We start from the raw sequence: 25493 nt of genomic DNA, 5'->3' as shown, positions 1-25493 counted from the left end.
ATCGGGGTGTGACAATAGTGTCCAGTGACCCTGTAGCGAAATTATCGAAGGTGACTTCGAGAACTGTGATATTGAACCACAGCGTTCCTATCACGGTAATCGGCAAAATTAGTCAAACTAACGTTTGTGTTGCTTGTATCAGCGGAATTAGCTTGTTCACTCGTGCAGGACATCATTGTGTACCAGCGAAGATAGCAGATCGGTGAAGATTTTCAGCGAAATTGTTCGTGCTTCTCAAATTATCGGCGAAATTAATACTGTTACCGGCCTTTAGTGATCTGTCAGCGAATTTAGCCTCTGATCAGCTCTCTTTTGTGAAAATCAAGCCAAGATGTCGTTGAATCAACTAAGTCCAATTGCTCAAGCGGAACTTGAGACCGGAACTACTACTAGGCCACCAAAGCTGAAAGGGGCTGAAGACTTCAGCACTTGGAAGACTCGCATTCAGTCGTTCTTCGAGTACACAGACTACAATCTGTGGCTCTCTGTTACCGCTGGACCTCACATTCCAACGGTGGTTCGAGGAGATGCGGTAGTTGCTAACAATGATGCAACCACCTTCACTGATGAAGACAAGGCTCTAATCCAACGTGATCGTCGTGCTCATGCTGCCTTAACCATGTCACTGTCAACTGATGACTGTAACATGTTTGAAGAACACCGAACTGCAAATGCACTCTGGAATGCATTGATTGAGTATTATGAGGGAAATGAAGAGCTGATCGAAAGCAAGAGAGACATGGTGCAGAAACAATATGACATGTTTTGTGGAGTTCGTGGAGAAAGTCTTTCCGATCACATCAGTCGCTTTCTGAATATGATGACCAAAATGAAGAAGGCGGGAAATCCTGTCACAAACCGTGCTGCAATAAAGAAGCTGCTAGATTCACTCCCCAAGGAATGGAGTCTTCAATGCATGATGATCAAGAAGGATTTCCTCAACAATCCAAATCCTGTCACTCTGTCCGACTTGATTAACACCCTAAGAGCCTTCGAAATGGATGTCAACAAACGAGAGATGAACACTGCTGGTTACCCACCAAAGTCAACTCAAACCTCTGCTGGATTGAAAAATGTGGCATTTCTTGCTTCAGGTGGCATCACTCCACAAGCTTCTGATTTAATCTATGTCAACGCTTCCGCAAGCGCATCAAAAGCTCCACAACCTAGTGAGAAGACTATCACGGTTGGTGATACACAAGCGTTGAAGGTGTCTACTGAAAACGTGGCACTTTTCAACATGTTTCTGAGCAGCTATGAAGCTTTGATGTCTGGAGAACTGAAGAAGGAGATGTTCACTGCTGAAGACATGTATCAGGTTGATCCAGATGACATGGAAGAAATGGATCTGAAATGGCAGATGGCCATGATCACTTTGAGGTTAAAGAAATTTCAAGACAAAACATGAAAGCGTTTGGGTCTTGGAAAAGCTGGTTTTGATAAATCCAAACTAAGATGCCACAACTGTAAGAATCTAGGCCATTTCAAGCGTGACTGCCCCTTGTTGAAAGAAGGAAACATTGAATCAACCCATGCTGTAAAACAAATCACCGTTGAAGAAAATAAGAACAACGCGTCTCCTAGCATGCCAAAAGCTTTAGTCGTCGAAGACTATGATTGGAGTGAAGAAATTGCTGAAGCTAAGGAGCAAGTCAACAAAGCTCTCATGGCAAAGATTTCGAGCGAGTCCTCATCGAAGCAGTTCGAGAAACAGCCAGCTGGAATTCCAAAAGGAGACAATACGGCTGACAAAGGTCTGAAAAGCATTCTCACCTCCATGGAGCCTGAGAAAGAAAAGGAGTCTGGAGAAGCAAAGGAGCATGTGTCTGAAGAGGCATCTGATCAGAAGAAGGGAAAAGAAAAGGTCCCAGTTGCAGCTATGAAAACAGAATCTTCAAAAGAAAAAGCTGACAAAGACTTGGTAAACAGTATTCCACATAGTTTTAAAGTAAAATTATGCACACCTGCATGCGTTGATGTCGTGGCACATTACAAGTCTCTAAATCTAGAATTTGAGAGACAAAAAGACAAAGCTTTAAAATTTAACGACGAGCTTAAACAGAACGAGGCCGCATATCAGAGAAAGTTGAATTCAACTTTAGCTGAAATGCAAACTCTAAAAGAATTTGTGTTTAGAAAAGATTTTATCATTAACGATCTCACAGAAAGATTAGAAAAAGCTTTGAACAAAAAGAATAAATTACAAATTATAATAGACAAATGGAATGTCAGTCAAAAGGCCTTTACTGACATTAAAAACTGCCAACGACCAACGTTTGTGAAAGACGGGATTGGATATAAGGATAGGCACGGAAATGAAAGAAAACTCTTCTTTCCACCACATAGCAAAAACTATGTGCCTATGCCAACTCCTCATCCCGAAAACGATCTCATAAATGAAAAGGCCTCTGTTGAACAAAATGAGTATTGTGAAAATGAAACAACCGCTAACTTTTCTAAAAGTAATACAGATCTAATTGTGTGTAAAGAAGATGTGTGCGATGAGGATGGAGACTGCGGCGGTTCAAAAATAGGAATCAGATATTCAGGCGACAGTTATTCCACCGTTAACTGGTTCGCTTGGAACTGTTCTAGGAGAAACAATACTCAGGATGAATGTAATAATTTAAGTAGGATGGATGACTGTAATGGCCGTGTGCCTAAATTTAAATCTTTGGATGACTGTAAGGGCCGTGTGCCTACATTTGAGACCCATGATCGTGAACATTGTGTCTGAATGTCATGATTTAAATTCTGCATTTTGTGATGATAAAGCTGTTTGTGAATCTTCTGTATTTGTGCCAGAATTGAAAAAGAATAGCTTTGGAAAATTCCTCACAGAGGAAATTCCAGAATTTATTCCATCTCGAACAGGTATGACAGATTCAGAAAAGAGTGTCACTGAAGATCACTTCAATGGAGACTCAAGCATCACTGCCTCAAAGGATAAACAAAAATCAGAAAGCTTAAATGAAGATCAAACAACAGATGGTGAAAGTCTCGAATTCTTGAGTGAAGAAACCCCGAAAACCTCAAGTGAAGATCTGAATACAAATGATGAAAGCTCCGAGTGTTCAAGTGTTGAAACAATTGAAGACTAAGACTCAGAAAGTTCAAGCGAAGATCAAAGCTACAATGAGTCAAGTTACAAAGCAAGTGAAGAGCGAAGCTCAAGCGAGGACAACACATCTGAAAGTTCATCCGATTCGGACAGTGATGAAGAATGTTCAGAAGATGAAAGCAGAGTGGACAAGAAAATGAAGAAAGCAAAAAGCTCAAGACTCTCATCACATACATCATCTTCTAACACCAAAAGACCCAGACGTAAAAGATGCTTTCGCTGTGGTCACTTATGCTTTCGCTGTGGTCACTTAGGACATACAGCGAAACATTGTAAAACCAAGAAGTTTTCTAAACCAGAACATGATTTTGTCACAAATTTCACATATCGACTTAACTTTCTTAAGAAGTCTGTTAAAAATCTAGTCGAGTCGACAACCTATTTTTGGAAACAAAAAAGGACAACGTGGGTCAAAACCACGATAGATTCAAAATGAAGCAAATCTAGGTTCCCAAATCAAACTAATTTGTGTATATTTTTGTATATCAGAATAAACTCCAGAAATGGCTTCGTATGCTCATGGAGTACATCTGGCATGTCGACAGCGGATGCTCAAGACACATGACTGGATTGAAGGAACTTCTGAAGAAATTTCGCTTCATCGATGGTGATTTCGTGTCTTTCGGTGGAGACGAGAAAGGAGGGAATATCGTTGGAGTAAGAGATGTGGTGTCTGAAGCCCTCACGTTGGAAAATGTCAACTATGTTCCAGATTTGTGCTACAATCTCATGAGTGTATCACAAGTCTGTGATAAAGGAATATTGGTGCTTTTAAATGACATGGAATGCTTGTTTCTCAAGCCTGGATATGTCGTTCCTGCAGAAATGATCATGCTCACTGCTCCAAGACAAAACAATACATACGTGCTCAACATGAAAAATGCCAAGACAAATGACAACTTGACGTGCTTGATTTCAAAGGCTTCAGAATCGGAGTCACTGCTTTGGCACAGGCGATTGGGGCATGTAAATTCAAAAATATGAATAAACACTCTAAGTTAAACCTAGTAAGAGGACTTCCGATAAAAGAATTTCCGTTTTCTGAAAAATGTATTGCATGCGCCCAGGGAAAGCAACACAAGAAGTCGCACAAGTCCAATGCAGTGAATACGATTACTGCACCACTTCAGTTGATACATATGGATCTTTTTGGTCCAGTTAGCGTTAAAAGTCTTGCTAAAAAGTTCCTATTGTTTGGTGATTACAGATGATTTCTCATGATTTTCATGGGTCTATTTTCTTAAAGCAAAAGGCGAGACAACTGAAGTTCTCAAATCGTTCATCCCACTGATTGAAAACGTGACCAGACTGAAAGTGAAGTCGATCAGAAGTGATAATGGGTCCGAGTTCAAAAATCAGACCTTCATATCCTTCTGTGCAGAAAAAGGGAATTCATCTCCAATACAGTGCAGCCAGAACTCCCCAGCAAAATGGAGTCGCCGAACGCAAGAACAGAACGTTGATCGAAGCTGCAAGAACCATGCTGGTGGATTCAAAGCTTCCAATCATCTTTTGGGCAGAAGCAGTAAATACAACATGCTACGTTCTGAACAGGGTCCTCATTGTAAAACCACATGGAAAAACGGCATATGAACTTCTCTTCAAAAGAAAGCCGCTTATTGACTTCTTCAGACCATTTGGATGTTCGTGCACTCTTCTGAACACTCAAGAAAATCTCATCAAATTTGAAGCAGTGGGTGATATCTGCTATTTCATGGGATATTCATCCACACAGAAGGCCTACAGAGTTTACAACAAAAGAACGAAGATGGTGATTGAATCATATTATGTTGACTTTCAAGAAGGAAACTATACCAACACCGGAAGTACTCCTGATTGGTTCTATGATGTGGGTGTGATTTTCAACACCTTTGAAATTCCGGAAGATGCTCCAGAAACAGAACCCATTGAAGACACTCAAGTTGAACCACTGTTTGATTCATCAGACATTGGTCTAACTCCATTTACCACCCGTCTATCTCCATCAACTGCTGACCCAATATTTTTTGTGAATGAAGCAACTGGTGACACTTCGCCTGAGAACACTCAAGAAAACGGTGCTTCTTCTTCACAGGCGAATGTGGATGAACCAACTCAAGAAGATGATCCACCAGTGATTTACGTGGACGAACACTTCACCAACCTTCCGCAGCAGATTGAGTCTCTGACAAATGCAGGATACAAGACAAACCGAAATCATCCTCTTGAAAACGTCATAGGTGCAGTCGAAGAAGGAGTGCGTACACGTGGGCAGTCGTCAAGCATCAACAAAGGACTCTTTGCAGCTTTTCTCTCGCAATCCATTCCACGAGACATCGAAGATGCTATTCAAGACTTCAGTTGGGTCCAGGCCATGCAGGAGGAGCTATCTCAATTTCGCAAGCTTAAAGTTTGGGAATTAGTAGACTTACCTGAAGGAAAGTTTCCAATTGGTACTAAATGGGTCTTCCGTAACAAGATGGATAATCGTGGAGTGGTAATTAAGAACAAGGCCAGATTGGTGGTGCAAGGTTTTCGTCAGGAGGAAGGGATTGACTACAAAGAAGTTTTCGCTCCAGTTGCACGACTGGAAGCAATCAGAATATTCCTGGCATATGCATCATACAGAAATTTCGAAGTTTTTCAAATGGATGTAAAGAGTGCTTTTCTTTACGGGAAGGTAAAGGAAGAAGTCTATGTATGTCAACCTCCAGGGTTTGAAGATCCTCATTTTCCAGGTCGTTATTTCAAGTTGGACAAAGCGCTCTATGGTCTTCACCAAGCTCCACGTGCTTGGTACGAGACTTTGTCAACTTATCTGTTAGACTGTGGGTACACCAGAGGAACGATCGACATGACTCTCTTTACCAAGAAGATCGGGGAAGATGTAATGCTGGTTCAAATCTACGTCGACGATATCATTTTCGGGTCGACTAACGAGGAGTTGTGCAAAGAATTCAAGACCGTCATGAAGGCAAAATTCGAAATGAGCATGATAGGGGAGCTGAATTTCTTCTTAGGGCTAGAAGTGAAGCAAAAGGAGGATGGGATTCTCATTCATCAGGCCAAGTACATTCGGGATATTCTCACGAAGTACAACATGAACGACTGTAAAGTTGCCAGCACCCCGTTCGCCTCTCAGACAGAGCTTACTCTAGATCCACAAGGAAAACCAGTAAACAAATCCTTTTATCGCTCGATGATCGGTTCTCTGATGTACTTGACGGCTAGCAGGCCGGACATTATGTGGGTCGTCTGTCTTTGTGCTCGATTTCAGACAAATCCCAAGGAATCACACGAAACTGCTGTAAAGCGCATCTTTCGCTATCTCAAAGGAACTCCGAAACTAGGTCTTTGGTATCCTAAAGATAGTAATTTTGATCTTATTGCCTATTCTGACAGTGATCATGCAGGTTGTCAAGTAGATCGCAGGTCCATATCAGGAGGATGTCAATTCTTGGGAAATCGTTTAATTTCATGGCAAAGCAAGAAGCAGACAACGGTGTCCACCTCAACAGCTCAGGCAGAATACATCGCGGCCTACAATTGCTGTTCATAAGTTCTCTGGATACAAAATCAGTTGTTGGATTATGGAATCAACATCATGAAGACTCCTATATTCATCGACAATGAAGCATGTCTGGGAATTGTGAAGAATCCCATACACCACTCAAGAACAAAGCACATTGAAATTCGAATTCACGCAATTCGAGATGCCTACGAGAAGGGGTATATTCAAGTGGTGCCAGTGGATACAACACAGCAGCGGGCCGACATTTTCACGAAAGCCTTTGATAAAACTCGATTCAACCAGCTGGTAACCTGGTTGGAAATGGTTAATTTCGTTGAATGGAAATGAATCTTGTGATCCAAACTGTCCGTAAATACACTATCCTTTGTTAAAAAAAAACGTTTGTTGAGAGTAAAACAAGTAACGAAAAACGTCGCCCACCAAAAAGATTTTCTGTTTAAAATTTTATTTTCGGGCAAATGGACTCACGAAAATAAAGATTTTAGGGGGGATATGCTCAGAAAATTCAAAAATTCAAAAATTCAAAAACATATGCTTATGTCTGACTCCTACTAAAGGAAGTGATAGAAAATTGCTAAAGCTTTGTCATTTCTTGCAAAAACAGAAAGCAAAAAGAAATCGGGGTACCAAGCAACGACGTGTCGGTAGATTCAGCAACACCGACGAGTAAACTGCTGTTAGGGAGCAAAACATAATGTCTACACAAGAATTCTGGCTTTTCTCAGGCATTACGCATCTCAGTGGGTAACACGTTGCGGCATATGGCTTAATGGTCTTGAATCTTGTGTTGACATATTGCCAAAGTCTGAGATTTCGGGTGTTTATATTGGTATTTCATTCGGGGGATATCATAGTTGTTCTTCTGCTGCATCTAGATACATGCTGACCTAGACGCTATGATAGCCTTTTAATAATAAGTGCCTTAAAAAAAGGGGCCAAACCCTTTTCATAATAAGTGCCAAATTTGGCCAAAACCTTAGATAGAATAGTTTGGTCACTCTGCTGTACGGAAGTACTGACCTGTTCACCAAACTATCTGTCTTAGCCCTCGATAGTTCTTGGGATCTCTGTTGTATGAAAGTACAGACCTGATCTCCGCTCTATCGTTGAAGAGAATGAAACCAATATACTCACCCGTTATGAGGAATCTTTGCGCATACCTTGATCGCGGGGGTATGTCCTGATGTGGGACTCACGGGGGCTAAATGATTCTATTCTCAATAGCTTGTGTGGGGGCCATTGAAGACTTGTCAATATTACCAAAAACATGATAAAAGCGCTCTCCAAAGGCACGTTGAAAGAAGGATACATGGATTTAAACGGACAAACATACTGGCAGTTTTTCTTGTGTCCTGGTTAGTAAATAATAATAATAATAAATAAAGAAATTGGCAAGTGTTGGCAATATGATCTTCTGCAGGTAAGTCGGCGAGTGTTGAATATTTCAAGAAAATCTGCATCAAATGGAACCTCCCAGAGCTGGAAATTCGAAGTTCGGAGTCAAAATGGCCTAAATTTTAGCAAGTTTGTGAATATTACGTAATTTAAAATATTTTAACCAAAACTGGGCATGTTTTACGAGAAAGTTTGAAATTCACGAGCGAAATTAAAATTGTTTTGAAATCTGACCTATGGCGGCGAAATTAAGATACCAGCGAAATAACTATTTCGCTGAATATCTAATTTTCTCTATAAATATCCTTAACCGTCATTTTTTTTAAAATCTTCTCAAAATCCTTCATCATCTTCTCTCTAAAACCGAATCAACATCACATTAAACTTTTACAAGATCAGAATCAACGTTACTTTAAACTTTCACAAGATTCAGTGACATTCAAAGCTCATCAGGTAATCTTCGGATTGATGTTCAACGATCTCAACCCTTGCATTCTTTGTCTTATAATTCCGGTTAGCTGTTCTAATTGTTCATGCTTTAATCCATTACTCATTGTCCTTAAATCTCAAATCAGTTAGGGTTATTGGTGAAGTATGTTATGAGCATGAAACCAGGTAAAGCTGATATTAAAATGCCCGCACATGTCTTGATCTGTTTAAAATACATGTCTGATCAATCGGATAATAACTGTTAGGGTTTTAAAAAGGGTTTTATAAGAAATCGATGATGACAGCGAATTAGACATGAACACAGCGAATTTAACATGGAATCTCAAAAGTCTCGAACGCGAGTTCGAGCAACCAGCGAATTAGTCTATTTCGCTAGTGAAGCGGTCTAGACTAATGTCTTCGCTAGTAGATCGTTTCCGAGATCAAAACACTGTCGTTATCGTGAATGGACTGTCTTCGCTGACAGATCGTATCCGAGATCAAATCTCTTCTGTTTCCGGTGTAAAATTGTCTTCGCTGATGGGTCATTTCGGGATCTAATCTCGATCACCGCCAAGTTCGCTAGCGGAATTATTAAAGACCAATCATTGTGTTGCCGATGAAATCTCCGGATCTCGACCACAAGTACCGGCAAAGACAATCAATGACCTAGCAGCGAAATTATACACAAACTAATTTTCTTAATTGTTTTAATTAATCAAATTCAATTTAAATTGTTTTAAAATTCAAAATTTTTTTGTAAATATTGTCTTCAGCTTTTCCTGTAAATATCTCTATATTTCAAAATTTCTCTAACTTGCTTCGTTTTTCATGTCCAAAGCAGGATGGTGAAGAACATTGAATGGGATAAAACGTCAAAACACAATCAAAGCATCAATCTGGAGCAGGTTCCACAGGACTTTGAGGATGCAGCTAGATGGGTTCGATCAAGCAGAATCGGCTACGCGGTCGAAACAGCTGTTAAAGTATACAAAACCCACATTCGAGAGTTCTGGGAAAACGCGAAGCCTGAAACTATCAATAACGCCAGAGGGATGTCTTCAACTGTGTGCAACAAACGAATAGAGGTGACTGAAGAAAGAATTCGCAAAGTTTTAAAGCTGCAAGACAACGCAAACGATCCAATTTTGTTGAGAAAAGATGATATCTTGGACGGATTTCGGGGAATGGGGTATGTAGGAGACTTTTGGCAAAAGAATGAGATTAAAAAAGGTGGACTCACAAGGGACTGGAGGTTCATTGTTCACGTATTTGCTATGAGTTTAGTTCATCGCAAAGGTGGGTTCGACGGATTAAATTTGGAATGATCGGCAGCTATGTTAAATTTATGTGTGAATCAAAAGTTCAACATCTCTGGTTTAATCTTCAACAACATGCTAGAAAATGTCAGTGGGCCGACTTGGGCGATGTATCCAAGGTTCATCCAAATGTTAATCAATGATCAATACAAGAATCCTCCAAACGATGGAGATCTCTACACATTTCACGTTCCTACAAGTCGCCAGTATACAGAAATCAAGACAAATGAATGGGTAATGCTGCACGACTGGATGTATCCAGCTAAAAGATTGCCACTGGTGAAAGAAGCATATAGAAAATACAGAGAGGCACTTAAAGAAAAACAACAAAGAGCTCCACAAGCTCAAGCAGAAACTGCTGAAAAAGAAGAGCGTTTGAAGGGAAAACATGCTGCTGAAGATGAGCCACCTAAGAAAAAGAAGGCATCTGAAAATCCTGAAAGACTGATGGGTACAAGCTTCAGAGCGGCCGAATCTGAAGAACAGCGCCAACATATCAGAGATATGAAAGAAATTCATGCCCTGCAAGAAAAAGAAAAGAGGGAGAAGAAACTCAAGAGAAAAGAGATGTCTGCTTCCGAAAGACCAGAGGTCGTTACAGAAGAAGTTCAGTCACTAAATGACTTCGTTGATACTTTGATAGTCGATCCTGATGAAGCCTCAGTGAGCAAGAAAACGACAGATGAAAGATCTTCCAAAGTATCTCCTGTAAAGCCGACGAGGTTTTCAAGGCCACCAGTCCTGCCACAAAGGGTTCGTCCCTTTCAAGAGCTTTACGATAAACTCATTAAAGACACCGGTCCATCTGTGGCTAAGGAAATCTGCCTTCTCAAAAACCAAGTAAACGACACAAACATCCTGAGAGAGAAGATTAAAGATCAGCGTAAGAAGAACAAAGAGATGAACGCCTACATGGCCAAGCAATCAAAGTTTATCAGATTCCAGCAGATGGGGTTAGAGAAATTATATAGAATGATGAGAAATATGTGCGAGCAGATGAAAATAAAGCCCATGTTTTCCTTTGATGAAATCTTCGACTTTGAAACTTTCATAGAGGAAGAAACTGCCAGAAAGGAGAAAGAAGCTGAAGCTAAGAAAAGACGCATGGAATCGGTCGAGAGGGTAACTGAAGGAGATGAAAGTGATGAGGAAGAATTTGATAGAGATGATATGCCAGCCAGATTCATTGAACGGGGTCTAGCAGAAGAAGTATTGTATGAGTAAGAAGATGGAAAAACTTTCTCTCCCCAGCATCCAGAATGGTTCAAGAAAGAAAGAGAAAGACTCCCTGATTTTTATCAGGTGATAACTGTCGAAAAGAGTGAAGCTACCGACAGAATCATTAGCTGGATGTACAACAATCTGAGAGGAAATTTTGTGGTTAAAAGACGAGGTGGCGTGATCCAGTACTTTCAGACTGGATTTGATCTCTTTACACTTCCTAGGTGGGATTTACGTGAGCTTGGCCGTCTGGACCTTCTAAATCCAAAAGAAAGAGGCATTGGCAGAGACTTTGAAGGCCTGATCCCTAAAGAATGCAACAAGGGTTTCCCTAATCACAGGTCTCAGCGTCCAAGACGGAGAGTTTCGAAAACAACCATAGATCCAATGACAGGGAAAGGAAAGGTGACGTGGGTGATCAACCCTGCTAAAGTTGTCACGAGAATCAAACTTCCTGAAGAAATTCCTGTTGCCCTCAAAGATTTCAAGAAATGGTTCTATGACAGCAAAACTGGTGAAGCTGTGATCAAATCCAACGAAAACGTGGATATTCGAATCTTGGATCCTATGGACGTGTTTATGTTTGGGCTCTCCGATCTAACGGTGTTGAATGCAAGCCGCATAAACATGGGAGCTGGTAATGCAAATCCTGAGGAGGCTATGCTATTTCAGAGAGCGGTCGAAAGAGCCTGGAAGTTAAAGAGAGAAATGCTGGATATTGTAGACAAAATTGAGGAACGAAAAGAAACAGAGGAAAAGAAGAAGGAGGCAAGGAAGAAAAAGAAGCATGAACGAAAGAAAGAAAAGACCTCTGCCTCAACAACTGAACCCACCACAACATCATCAGCTCCGGCCTCATCCACATATGAGGCCACTATGGAGGATCAACCAATCAGTGAAGCTGTTACTACTCAAGAAACTCCGGCTGCATCAATCGAAACTCAAGCACCACCCGAAATGACAACTAACCAAGACAATCCCAAAGAGCCTGAAAAGTCAGCAACAAAGAATCCAGCGGAAACACCTGAAGAATGAAAAGATAAGTATGCAACGATCTAGGGGGGATATTGTTGGAACTTTTGAGATCGTTTATACTTGTGCTGGATTAGTTTTATAGTCGTTTGTAGCTAATTTAATAGTATAGGGGCTTATTTTGTAATTCTCTAGAATTAGGAATCCTGACTTAGTGTAGTTAAGATTCCAGCAAATTTATAAATTTGCTGGCTAGTCAGGAACACTATATATAGCCCTTGTATTGTAACCATTTTAAGCTTTTTGCTCTCTTAATGAATATTGGTGTTGTTTACATTCAATCATTGTTCTTGTGCTCTAATCTGATATCCAAGGTGCTCTATTGATTTACACTATTGTTTGGATTCAATACAACACTTGTTGTATTCATTAATCCATTAGCTTCACCTTCATCTTTGATCATTCTTAACCTTTTATAGTTCAAACACTTAATCAATAGGTGTTTTGGGCTAAAACAACCAACCACTGTGATCCGGATTGATATTGGGATCTACACATAAAGCTAACATCACTCAACACTCTCGACGAACATACATTCATCATTGTACCACACTTGATCAACTTCCAAAGTTGTATTGAAGTTTGCTAGCTAATATACTTAGTGGTCGATAGTTTTCACCACCCGAGGTTTCTATGCCGACGATCTACTAGTGATTAAGGGCTTCTCCTCGTATAAATCTTTGTGTTTCGTTTACATTTCCAGTTTTACAATAATTATATTCATACAAGCACTCTATCTTACAAACAAATTTGGTTACATTATCCTTAGGGTGATTTTTGACCAAAACAGTAATGCACATAAAAGTGTACTGATTTCCATGTGTAAACCCTTAAATTATGGGTCATGGTATTGTACATCATGATGTATTCATAGATGCCAGCGAACCTTTATGGCTAGAATCTAGAGTAAATGCATGCGTATTAGGAGTTATTTTGATTCTTCCAAAGAAAACAGATTAGTCTTAGGAAATTCAGAATTTGAAATAGCTACCATGATAGCAATAATTTAATGAGTTTTTTTTTATTATCATTAGATATATAATGGTTGACTTATCCCACTGGTCATGCTCTAATTGTAACAACTCTCATTAAAATTTATAATTAGAATGATAACTAGTCAATAAGGAAACCCTAATTGAGACACCCAAATAATTCTGCACTAACCCTAAAATTTTCGGAACAATCGGAATTAGGATCAGGGCCCCTAAAACTCAGGGGGGGTTAAACCATAGTGATAATTATCCCTAAAGTTTGCTGTACAGATTGAAATTCGAATTTTTAATGAATCAGCAAAGCTAGTCCCGAACTCAGCTAGCTTAGGTATATAGACTGCACCCTTTACAGACCGTAAAGGGAAAAGCCATACGGTCCGTAAGGGAGTCCCAAAATTCACTATAAATAGCCGACCTTGGGACTTGAAATTGGAAATGAAAACGACGTAAAGTTGCTGTCTGTACGTTGAGTTACAGTCGTTATACTACAATTAAACACACACTGCTTTCGAGTTTCTGCCGCAAAACAGGGTAATCACTCGATCGCTATTACGATTCATTTTCCGAGATCAATATATCCAAAGAATGTTTAAGTGCCGCCCACATTGGGTTATACTTTGTCGTTCGTCGTTAAATCGATGAATGTTTAAGTATTGCACTTTGTCGTTCATTGTGAGAATTTGATTTCGTGAGTTATCGTGACTGCTGTATTGATCACTAACCCAGTAATGTGTGCATTATTATTGAAATTAGGTTAACCAGGCTAAATCATATTCTGTCCGTATTAAATCTGCAATGTGAGTCATTCTCTTTTTATCAACTGTTTTACAATACTCCAAATTATTTTCAAAGTTATAATTACAGTGATTAAGTTTATGTAATCATCAAATTACAGCCAGTATGTGGGGTATTGTGCACATTACTACTGTTTTTATCACTTTAGGTAGGCGAACCTAAAATTTAGTGATACGTCATTCATTGGGGCAGCCAATGATGATATGACCACTGTCACAGATCCGGTCGAGTGACAAATACTGTGGGTAGTTGGTTGATATCAGAAACATATGTAAAAGATCTTAATACTGTGAATTATAACAAATGTGTCGTTTTTAGTAAAATGAATGATTCACTCAGTATTTCCCCGCTGACAAAAACCTTTTTCAAACATGTTTCAGGTGATCTACTGTAATTCAGGAAAAGTGCCGGAGAGCATTCCAAGCTTAAGATAGTGGCTCAGTATAAAATAAAGAAATATGTTTTGAAATAAAGATTTATCAGAAAAATCTTATTATTGTAAATTATCGGGGTTTTAGACCGAATTGTGAAATAAAATAATCGGGAAAAGTTTTTAGCTTTATAACGATCCTGATGTTAAAGAATTCCGCTGCTAAAATCACATAAACAAATATCACGGGATTTCTGTCCCGCGGCTCCTGAAACGGGTCAAACCGGGTCGGGGGCCGTGACAGAAATAAGGTGGTATCAGAGCCACTGAGTTAAGCTAATTAAGTATTTAAAAGATACTTAATTTTTCCTGATTACTATTATGTGATTATGTGTTTTATTAAACTGACTATTTGTTAGTTACAGTATGGGTAAGCAAAAGTTGCAAGATATCTATCTTAAATTAGATAGATCAGTCTACGAAAAGGGAAGTTCATCCAAAACTAAATTTTCAAAGCTCCCTACAATTCCTGAAGAAGGAATATTTGTGCGAAAAGCACAATATGAGAAACCGCTTTCTCCTAGAAAAAGGAGTATGATTATTAAGAAAGTAAAGAGCAAATCCGAGAAAAGAGGATTAAAAAGGAAACCCAGGAGTTAATCAATAAATCACCTTGGGAAGATAAGCTAGATGAGAAATGGGCAAATTTATATATGCTAGCCACTGTAGCAGAACATGCAAATCTTTAAAATACCCTAAGTCTAGTAATAACACTTCTCAGTAAATAAATAAATAAATCTGAGTGTGTTCTTTCCTGTTATTTTGTACAAATAGTGTGCAATAAAACTTCGATGTTTATTTGTTAAACTTTGTTCCAAAGTTTTAACTTAGCATTTCTGTGCATTTTGCATATATGCTACACAGCATGAGCGAGATATCTGAAGCTTTTCAGAACCTCAATCTTTACCCGGTGAATATAGAAGTTTCCCAAGAGTTTACTGGATACTTCGCTGATGTGGACCAACCTGTAGAATTCCATGCTCCACCTTTGACAAAGCCAAAACGAAAGAAAAAGAAGAATTACGTATGGGGACATCGTATCCGTAGGAAAAAGCCAGTCCCGAAACTTCCTAAAATAAACAATCCTTTAGAAATAGCAAAAGAAACTGGTAAACAGCCGGAAATGGAAATTGAAGTTAAGAAAGATTCTAGGCAAATGGAGATACAGTTTGAGGAATATTCTAAGGAAATAGAAATGGAAGTAGGACAAGGTTCTAGACCAACTCAGATAGAGATCGGAGAGAGCTCCAATCGAAATCAGGGAACAACTTTTCAAGATGAAATAGATTTTCTATTAGAAAGCTGTGAGACTATTCAGCCTGTCAATACGAATATTTTTACCTATCCTATCGAAAATCCAATCCCTATGAATTTTGCACCAGCAATCCCAGAACCAATAGTCCACGCTCAACCTATAGAAATGGAAGAATGGTGGACGAATGATTGGCAATTTCAAAATATTGTCAACGACCCTTATTCCTTCCTTCCGCAATTCGATCCAGAACCCCTACCTAATCCACCAATGAGCACTGAGAATATGGCTGAACTTCGCCATTTCGGTGAAGAGTTGATGGATGCAGGGAATAGAATCAGGGAGATAGGGGGACAGATTGCCTGAAAATATGATGAAAGGGAAATGCGTTTTTAGAACAACAAATGGTGAGGGATAGGAAGATGGTAAAACTATAGTTGCGTAATAGTATAGTAAATAGTGAAATCAGTCTGTAACATAACTCCGAATAAAACTTTGTAAAAGATCTGTGTGTAGTGATGCATACTATAACGGATATGAAATGGAATCGAGAAATCGACAGTTTTGACTATACGTGTATTGTAAATTGTCTGATTGTTTATGTATGATTACTAATTATCAGATACTAATAAAAATATTATATATATTATCAGATGGCAAATAGTGGTAATGAACCGGTAAATGAAGTTAATCAGTCGGAACAACATCCAGGGGATCAATATATGACTAGACAAGATATTGAAAATATTGTTGCTCAAGGGATAGCCAATGCTATTCCAGCATTTGTTGCTGCTGAAAAAAGTCCAATCGAACCGCAGCAAATCATTCCTAGTAAACATACTATTGAGGATAACTTCAGTAATAGTATAAACGGGGGCAATAATCATGTTAATCATGATAATGAATCCCAGCACACGCCGCTCCCTAAGAAACAGAATGCTGCAACACCTGGTTGCACTTTAAAAGAATTCCTTGCTTGTAAACCCACTGAATTTGCAGGCAATGAAGGGGCAACTGCATCACTGCGTTGGTTAGAGAAAACCGAAGCAGTAATTGCAATAAGTAAGTGTGCCAAAGATGATCAAGTCATGTACGCATCAAATCTGTTTAAAGAAGGAGCACTCGAATGGTGGAACACTGTGTTACAAGCTAAAGGAAGAGATAGGGCTTATGCTATGACTTGGGAAGAATTTAAGAGTCTGGTAGAAAGAAAATTCTGTCCTGAATATGAAAAGGAACAAATGGCAAATAAGTTCCTAACTCATCGGATGTTAGGTGTGGATTGTCATGGTTATACTTCGACATTCTTCGAATATGCTAGAGTGGTACCTAACCTGGCTTCGCCAGAACCGGTACTCATATCTCGCTATATTTGGGGATTAATTAGCGAAATTCGAAATATCGTTAAGGCTGCGAGACCTCGCACTATTGACGATGCAGTAGAATTAGCTAACACCCTAACTAATGAACTGATACGCACAAGAGATGAAGATAGGAAGAAGGAACTAGCCCAGAAAATTACCCAAGGATTTAGGGTGGGTAATAATAGTAATTTCAAAAAGAAAGGAACAAGGCAATCCTCAACTTTGCCATTCTGCAAAATTTGCAAAAAGAATCATTTTGGAAGATGTAATAAACTTTGCAATTTTTGCAAAACGATAGGACATCGTGAAGAAAACTGCAGGAAGAAATCCATAATTTGTTACAATTGTGGAGAAGCCGGACATTTCAAAACAGAATGTCCTAAGTTAGTCAAACCCGTAGACAACAAACCCAAAGCGACCGAAGGAGCTACTAAGAAGAATGCCGGTACGTTTTTAGTTCACAACGTTTATGCAAAAGTATTATTTGACTCTGGTGCAAACCAAAGTTTTATAAATACTTCATTCTGTCAAGCTCTTAAGTTACCCTTAACTACCGTTAGGCAAATTTTTACAGTCGAAACTGCAGATGGGAATTCAGTAAAAATCAATCAGGTTTTGCAAAAAGTAGAAATAGAACTCTCAGGTCATAAATTTACTGCAAACCTATTGCCTATGAAATTAGCTGAATTTGATGTTGTGTTAGGAATGGATTGGTTAATAGCCAACCATGCTCAAATCATTTGTGATAGGAACTCTATAGAAATTCCATCACCTACTGGGAAAGTAATCATGATTACAGGAGATAAACCTCGAAAGCCGCTCAAGTTCATGTCAGTGACGAAAGTTGCTAATTATGAACGGAAACAAGGAATAGTATATATGATTTCAGTAATCATTCGTACTAAAGGAAAAGAACTTAAGGAAATTCCTGTAGTCTCAGAATACCCAGAGGTATTTCCGGAAGATTTACCTGGGTTACCACCAGATAGGGAGGTAGAATTTAGGATTCATCTAATTCCAGGAACTACACCGATAGCCAAGGCACCCTATCGATTAGCTCCTACTGAAATGCTAGAATTAAAGAAGCAATTAGATGAATTACTAAGCAAAAGATTTATACAACCTAGTTCATCCCCTTGGGGTGCACCAGTGTTGTTTGTGAAAAAGAAAGATGGATCAATGAGAATGTGTATCGATTATAGAGAGTTAAATAAGGTTACAATTAAGAATCGATACCCATTACCTAGGATTGATGATCTTTTCGATCAATTACAAGGCGCTAAATATTTTTCTAAGATAGATTTGCGCTCCGGATATCATCAATTAAAGGTTCAAGAAGAAGACATACCTAAAACTGCTTTTAGAACTAGGTATGGACATTATGAGTTTACAGTTATGCCCTTTGGGTTAACTAATGCACCTGCAGCATTTATGGACATGATGAACAGGATCTGTAAACCATATCTGGATAAATTTGTAATTGTTTTCATAGACGATATATTTATTTATTCAAAAAGTCAGGTTGAACATTGTCAACACTTGCATGCACTCTTAACTTTGTTAAGAAAAGAAAAGTTATATGCCAAATTCTCGAAGTGTGAATTTTGGCTACAAGAAGTGCAATTTTTAGGACACATGGTGAATCACGAAGGTATTCACGTAGATCCTGCTAAGATAGAAGCAATTACCAATTGGAAGGTTCCGCAAACTGCAATGGAAATTAGAAGTTTTATGGGTTTAGCCGGGTATTATAGACGGTTTATTAAGGATTTTTCCAAGATAGCTGTACCATTAACTAAGCTAACCTGTAAAGCCACTAAGTTTGAGTGGGGACCTAAACAAGAAAAGGCCTTCAGAATTTTAAAGCAGAAATTAACCAATGCTCCAATCTTAGCCTTACCAGAAGGAACAGAAGATTTTGAGGTATATTGTGATGCTTCAAAATTAGGATACGGATGTGTGTTGATGCAACGCAAGAAGGTAATTGCGTATGCTTCCAGACAATTGAAAAAGCACGAAGAAAACTATACGACTCATGATTTAGAATTAGGAGCTATAGTTTTTGCCCTTAAAATATGGAGACATTATCTGTATGGAAGTAAGTTTACTGTTTATACAGATCATAAGAGTTTAAGGTATATATTTGGGCAAAAAGAGTTAAACATGAGGCAAAGAAGATGGATGGAAATCCTGAGTGATTACGACTGTGATATTCAATATCACGAAGGAAAGGCAAACGTAGTCGCAGACGCCTTAAGTCGTAAGTATCATGAGAAGCAAAGGCGAGTCCGTGCTCTTAGAATAAATCTACAAGTAGATTTAATGGAACAATTGAAAGAAATTCAAGAAACGGCAATCAAGGACGATGCCGAAGGAATGAAAGGTTACTTAAAAGAATTGGAACAAGGAAATGATGGAATTTGGAAGTTCCACAAAAGCAGAATTTGGGTACCTAAGCAGGGAAATTTAAGATCAAAGATTTTAGAGGAAGCTCATAAATCTAGGTATACTATACACCCAGGAAACAATAAGATGTACCAAGATTTAAGAAAGAATTTCTGCCGCAAAACAGGGTAATCACTCGATCGCTATTACGATTCATTTTCCGAGATCAATATATCCAAAGAATGTTTAAGTGCTGCCCACATTGGGTTATACTTTGTCGTTCGTCGTTAAATCGATGAATGTTTAAGTATTGCACTTTGTCGTTCATTGTGAGAATTTGATTTCGTGAGTTATCGTGACTGCTGTATTGATCACTAACCCAGTTTTGTGTGCATTATTATTGAAATTAGGTTAACCAGGCTAAATCATATTCTGTCCGTATTAAATCTGCAATGTGAGTCATTCTCTTTTTATCAACTGTTTTACAATACTCCAAATTATTTTCAAAGTTATAATTACAGTGATTAAGTTTATGTAATCACCAAATTACAGCCAGTATGCGGAGTATTGTGCACATTACTACTGTTTTTATCACTTTAGGTGGACGAACCTAAAATTTAGTGATACGTCATTCATTGGGGCAGCCAATGGTGATATGACCACTGTCACAGATCCGGTCGAGTGACAAATACTGTGGGTAATTGGTTGATATCAGAAACATATGTAAAAGATCTTAATACTGTGAATTATAACAAATGTGTCGTTTTTAGTAAAATGAATGATTCACTCAGTATTTCCCCGCTGACAAAAACCTTTTTCAAACATGTTTCAGGTGATCTACTGTAATTCAGGAAAAGTGCTGGAGAGCATTCCAAGCTTAAGATAGTGGCTCAGTATAAAATAAAGAAATATGTTTTGAAATAAAGATTTATCAGAAAAATCTTATTATTGTAAATTATCGGGGTTTTAGCCCGAATTGTGAAATAAAATAATCGGGAAAAGTTTTTAGCTTTATAACGATCTTGATGTTAAAGAATTCCGCTGCTAAAATCACATAAACAAATATCACGGGATTTTTGTCCCGCGGCTCCTGAAACGGGTTAAACTGGGTCGGGGGCCGTGACACTAATTTTCTTCCATAATATGTTTATCAGAAAAGAGCAGTAGGATTGTCATGTCTTAAAAGATTATCAACAATCCAATAAGAGCAAATTTTGTAGAAACTCTTTGTAAGCAAAACATCTTAGGTTTTTTAAACTAGAATTGATGAAATAGATGGGATTCAAACTTAAAGAAGAAACTTGGAGTGATTTACATTATGGGGTAATCACGTAAGGCAAACAAAAAATATTATATTGAAGATATAGTCTACTATAACACCAAAATAAGTAAATAACATACTAACTTAAGGTTTTACATGAATTTTGGCTTCGCTTTGACTTTGACCAAAATTCAGCCATTATGAAGATACATAAATAACAGATTGTCTTATTTCTCTACACAAACTTTGGCTTCACTTTAGCTTTTGACCAAGATTCGTGTATTATGAACATACATAATCGATTAACTTATTGTTCTACATGAACTTTGGCTTCGCTTTGGCTCTGACCAAAATTAATGTGATATGAACATACATAAATAAAAACCAAGTTAATGTTCTGTCTGAATTTTGGCTTCGCTTTGGATTTGACCAAAATTCAAGTATTATGAACGAAATGAGTGAACCAAAAAAAGTTTTGTTTGTGGTTTCGTTCAAGCAGTCATAATGAAACGCAAGAGACGATCACGAATCACCAAACAAAATTGTGAAAGTGAGATGCTCTGATACCACATGTTAATTATATCTCATACATACATAAAACTCTAATCATGTATATCAAGTTAAAGCATAAACATAAAATGAGAGGCACTTACTTGTGGGAATGGTTATCTTCTCCGCAGATGATGATAATGATGATGATGATGATGATGTCATGATTCCCATTATGATGCATTTGAGTGATGGAGACTTAAAGAGAATTCATTATTTTGTTGGTTTAAGAGTTTTACGACTGTTTTAGTATGAATGAACCACTGAAATCATAAGATGATTATCCATTTATAAGTTACTCAAAACTCTTAGCATTCTCTATATTAAAAGCATCTAAAGGGAAATCATAATCGTCCCTTAATTTATAAACATTCACAATTATTTCCATCAAGTAATTATTAGGGACCAGTTATGTCATATTGGTAAAGTTAACTTAAATGATCTATAGGCCACATTATATGTTATTTCTAAAAAGTAGAAGTTGTATAAGTGTTGGTTAGCTTAGATAAGCTTCAGTTAGTTAGAATTTGTAATGAAGATTTTGTTCAGAAGGAAATGACAAAAAGTCGATCTCCAGTTGAAGTTAACGATCAATACTGGATCGACTCAGTCTTAAGTGATAACTGTCTTACGTATGCTCATCCTTCTTGACAAAAAAAAAATTCTGTTGAGACATTGATTGCTAGAATTGATATTAAAAACGGTTGAAGTCTACTTCCTAGAATGATTAGTTCCCTTTTTAGAGACTTGCTATTGATGGAGAGTTACTATTGACGGGTGTGTTTGCCAGAGCCGGCCCAATGGGCTTCCCACCCTAGGCACAGGCCTAGAGCCACCCAAAATTAAAGGCCTCCAAATTTTTTGATGGTTCTTTATATACTAGGCCCATTTTTTTTTATTTTATACTAAACATAAATAAGAAGCTCACAGAAAAGGCCTGAATCGGCTATTGAGAAGAAACTAAAAGGCCCAAATCGTCGCCTGAACTTCTGAGACATTGAAAGTAGCTGCTGTCTCGGTCTCCCACAACATTCACGAATCGTCGCCTGAAACGTCGCACAGAGAGGACATAATGAACGGTGGCGGCTTTGCAGGTTGGAATTCACGATGTCGTCGCCTGAATCGTCGATTGGTTACAGGTATTAACGTCTATATATTCTTCTCCATTCAGTTTTGTCAGTCATCAAACAAATTAACAAACTTACAAACCCTCAGTGCTCGGTTCTCGATTGATATCCGTTCTCGGAATCTTGATTTGTGGCAGACATGGATTATCAGTTCTCGGAACTCGGTGGCATAGAGTCTTAGACACTCAGATTCTCGGAACTCGGAAGTCAGTGGCACAGGTTAGATATTTGACTTTTTTCCTGAATCAAGTTGTTGTTTAGGGAATTAGGGCTTATTCTTCTTTCATAATTTGCTTTTTTCCTGAATCAAGTTGTTGTTTAGGGAATTAGGGCTTATTCTTCTTTCATAATTTGCGAATTTTCTGAAAAAGTTGTTGTTTAGGGAATTAGGGCTCATTATCCATCTCTTAAATAGATTTATATTTTAGCAATGTCAAATCGAATTCGAACTTTTGAATCCGATCATTCAAAAAGGCAAAAAAAAAAAAAAAAAAAAAAAAAAACGTAAACAAGAAGCTTTAATTGAATCACAAAAGGGAGCACTTCTAAAATTTTGTATGCCTACAACAAGTCAACCTACAAACGATAGTGATACACCTACAAATAATGAACCTACAAACGACGAAAAACCTACAAATGATGAATTTACACCGATGAAATACCTATAAATTTTGTTGATCCAAGTCAATGGAATAATATTAATATTGATCTAAGAGATATACTCGTAGAAAAAGGCCCGATTAAAATTCATGATTACGATTTTCCACAAGATGAACACTCAAGAAGCTTTAATACATCTCACTATATGCGAACATTACCAAATGGTGAAACGCTAGAAAGAAAATGGTTGATTTATTCTATAGATTTAGATAGAGCATTTTGTTTTTGTTGTAAATTGTTTAACGTGAATCAATGTATTAGTAGCTTAGTTAAAGAAGGTAATAACGATTGGAAAAATATTAGTAGTAAATTAAAAGAACATGAAAAAATTAAAGTACATATTAACAATATGAGAACATGGATGGAATTAGAAATAAGATTGGCGAAAAATAAGACAATCGATAAACAAAATCAAAATTAAATAAATAAAGAAAAAGAACATTGGAGAAATGTGCTAAAAAGAATTATTGCCCTTGTAAAGAGTCTTGGTACACATAATTTAGCATTTCGTGGGACAAATGAACAATTGTATGAAGAAAACAATGGTTTATTTTTAGCCGGTATTGAGATGATTGCAGAATTTGACCCGATAATGCAAGAACATGTTAGACGCATACAAAATAAAGAAATTCATAATCATTATCTTGGACCCAGAATGCAAAATAAACTAATACATTTATTATCAAATGAGGTCAAAACAAAAATTATTAAAAAGGTTAAAGAAGCTAAATATTTTTCAATTATTCTTGATTGCACACCCGATATAAGCCACAAAGAACAAATGTCCATTATCTTACGATGTTTAGATATTTCGCCAACTTCAATAGAAATTAAAGAATACTTTTTAGAATTTTTAATAGTGAATGATACAACTGTTAAAGGTCTTTTTAATTCTATTAGTGAGGAACTTAATAGAATAGGACTTAATGTGGATGACCTTAGAGGTCAATGTTATGATAATGGTTCAAATATGAAAGGAAAACATAAGGGAGTACAAAAAAGATTGTTAGAAGTTAATCCTAGAGCCTTTTATGCTCTATGTTGTTGTCATAGTTTAAATTTAATTATTTCTGATATGGCTAGCGCTTGTGACAAAGTTCAAGATTTTTTTGGAACCATACAACGTATTTATTCTATTTTTGCATCATCCACTAAAATATGGAAAATTGTACAAGATAATATACCATATTTAACTCTTAAATCATTATCACAAACACGTTGGGAAAGTCGATTAGAAAGTGTTAAAGCAATTAGGTTTCAAGCTCCAAAACTAAGAGATGCATTAATGGATTTGTATCGTGATAGTACTGAGGCTAATGTTAAAAGCGAGGCTAAATCATTAGTTGAAAATGAGTTGGAAAAATTTGAATTTTTATTAGCGATGGTTATTTGGTATGAGGTTTTACATGCTATTAATGTAGTTAGTAAAAACTTACAATCAAAAGATATGGGTATTAATATTGCTATAAAACAACTAGATGGACTTATTATTTATTTTAAAAACTTTAGGGATGAAGGGTTTGAAAATGCTATGATTGAGGCTAAAGAACTTGCTTTAAAGATGGGCATTGAACCTAGTTTTCGTGAAAAACGTGTTATTCGTAGAAATAGAAGATTTGATGAAAATGTTGATAATGAGACTTTGAAAACTCCTATTGATTGTTTTAGAACGGATTACTTTTTATACATAGTAGATCAAGCTAGTGTTTCATTCGGAAGTAGATTTGCTCAGTTTAAAGAGTTCGAACAAATTTTTGGTTTTTTGTTTAGTATAAAAAAGTTAAAATCTTTAGATCAAAAAATTTTAAAAGAGAAGTGCATTTATCTGAAAAAGTTTTGGAACTATGATAATCATATTGATATTGATGGTTTAGATTTATTTGAAGAACTAAAAATGCTAAGAGAAATTATACATGTAGAATCTGGCACACTTACTAATATATTAACTTATATTAAAAATTTTAATTCTTTTCCAAATGCATATATCGCCTATAGAATTGTGTTAACCATTCATGTAACCGTTGCTACTGCAGAACGTAGCTTTTCCAAATTAAAACTAATAATAAATTACTTAAGATCTACAATGTCACAAGAAAGATTAAACAGTTTAGCTATTATGTCAATTGAAAAATATTTTTTTGAAGAACTTGATTACGATAATTTCATCAAACAATTTGCCTCGGTTAAAGCTAGAAAAGTAGATTTTATTTAAACATATACTATAATTATAGAAAACATATGACTTTCAAAAAAAAATTTAACTACGCCAATTATAAACTTTTTAGTTTATAATTGCCGGTCCCAAGCCCGGATAAAGAAGGAGGGTTTTGTTACTAAATATGTTGAAAATGATAATTTTGCAAAAGGGCCACCACTTCGTAGTTCGATTAGGGCCTCCGAAAACGTAGGAACAGCTCTGGTGTTTGCTATCGAAGACGTTAATGACAACAAATTATGATTCGATGAAGATTTATAAAAGAAACTAAAAACAAGTTCTATTTAAAAACAAGCTCTGGTTTTGTTCCAGGGCAAGCGACGCGGAAGGCTGAGGCGGGGAAAATATCCAAGCACGAGCAGGCCTGCATAGATAATCAACATGCCTTCCTTCTTTTCGCGTTCGATACCTTTGGTTGTCTGGCCCCTGTGGCGT

The 25493-nt window shown here is 37.3% G+C and overlaps 3 protein-coding genes across 3 annotated transcripts; all 3 read left to right on the top strand.

Annotated features, from left to right (window-relative positions):
* Positions 1 to 331: 331 nt before the first annotated feature.
* On the top strand, positions 332 to 4332 carry LOC110894186. Its single transcript, XM_022141374.1, has 4 exons — positions 332 to 1318; positions 1412 to 1921; positions 3611 to 4087; positions 4189 to 4332. Exons 1-4 carry the CDS (start codon positions 332 to 334, stop codon positions 4330 to 4332), a joined length of 2118 nt encoding a protein of 705 aa, XP_021997066.1.
* Positions 4333 to 9883: 5551 nt separating this feature from the next.
* On the top strand, positions 9884 to 10999 carry LOC110894198 (golgin subfamily A member 6-like protein 22). Its single transcript, XM_022141390.1, has one exon. The coding sequence runs from the start codon at positions 9884 to 9886 to the stop codon at positions 10997 to 10999; it is 1116 nt and encodes a 371-aa protein (XP_021997082.1).
* Positions 11000 to 23411: 12412 nt separating this feature from the next.
* On the top strand, positions 23412 to 25055 carry LOC110894206 (zinc finger MYM-type protein 1-like). The gene has a single exon (XM_022141401.1). The coding sequence runs from the start codon at positions 23412 to 23414 to the stop codon at positions 25053 to 25055; it is 1644 nt and encodes a 547-aa protein (XP_021997093.1).
* Positions 25056 to 25493: the final 438 nt, after the last annotated feature.

This window comes from Helianthus annuus, chromosome 2, assembly GCF_002127325.2.
Source record: "Helianthus annuus cultivar XRQ/B chromosome 2, HanXRQr2.0-SUNRISE, whole genome shotgun sequence".
Lineage (NCBI taxonomy): Eukaryota > Viridiplantae > Streptophyta > Magnoliopsida > Asterales > Asteraceae > Helianthus > Helianthus annuus.
Note: the sequence above shows the minus strand (reverse complement) of the source record. Positions and strands in the feature narration are given on the sequence as shown.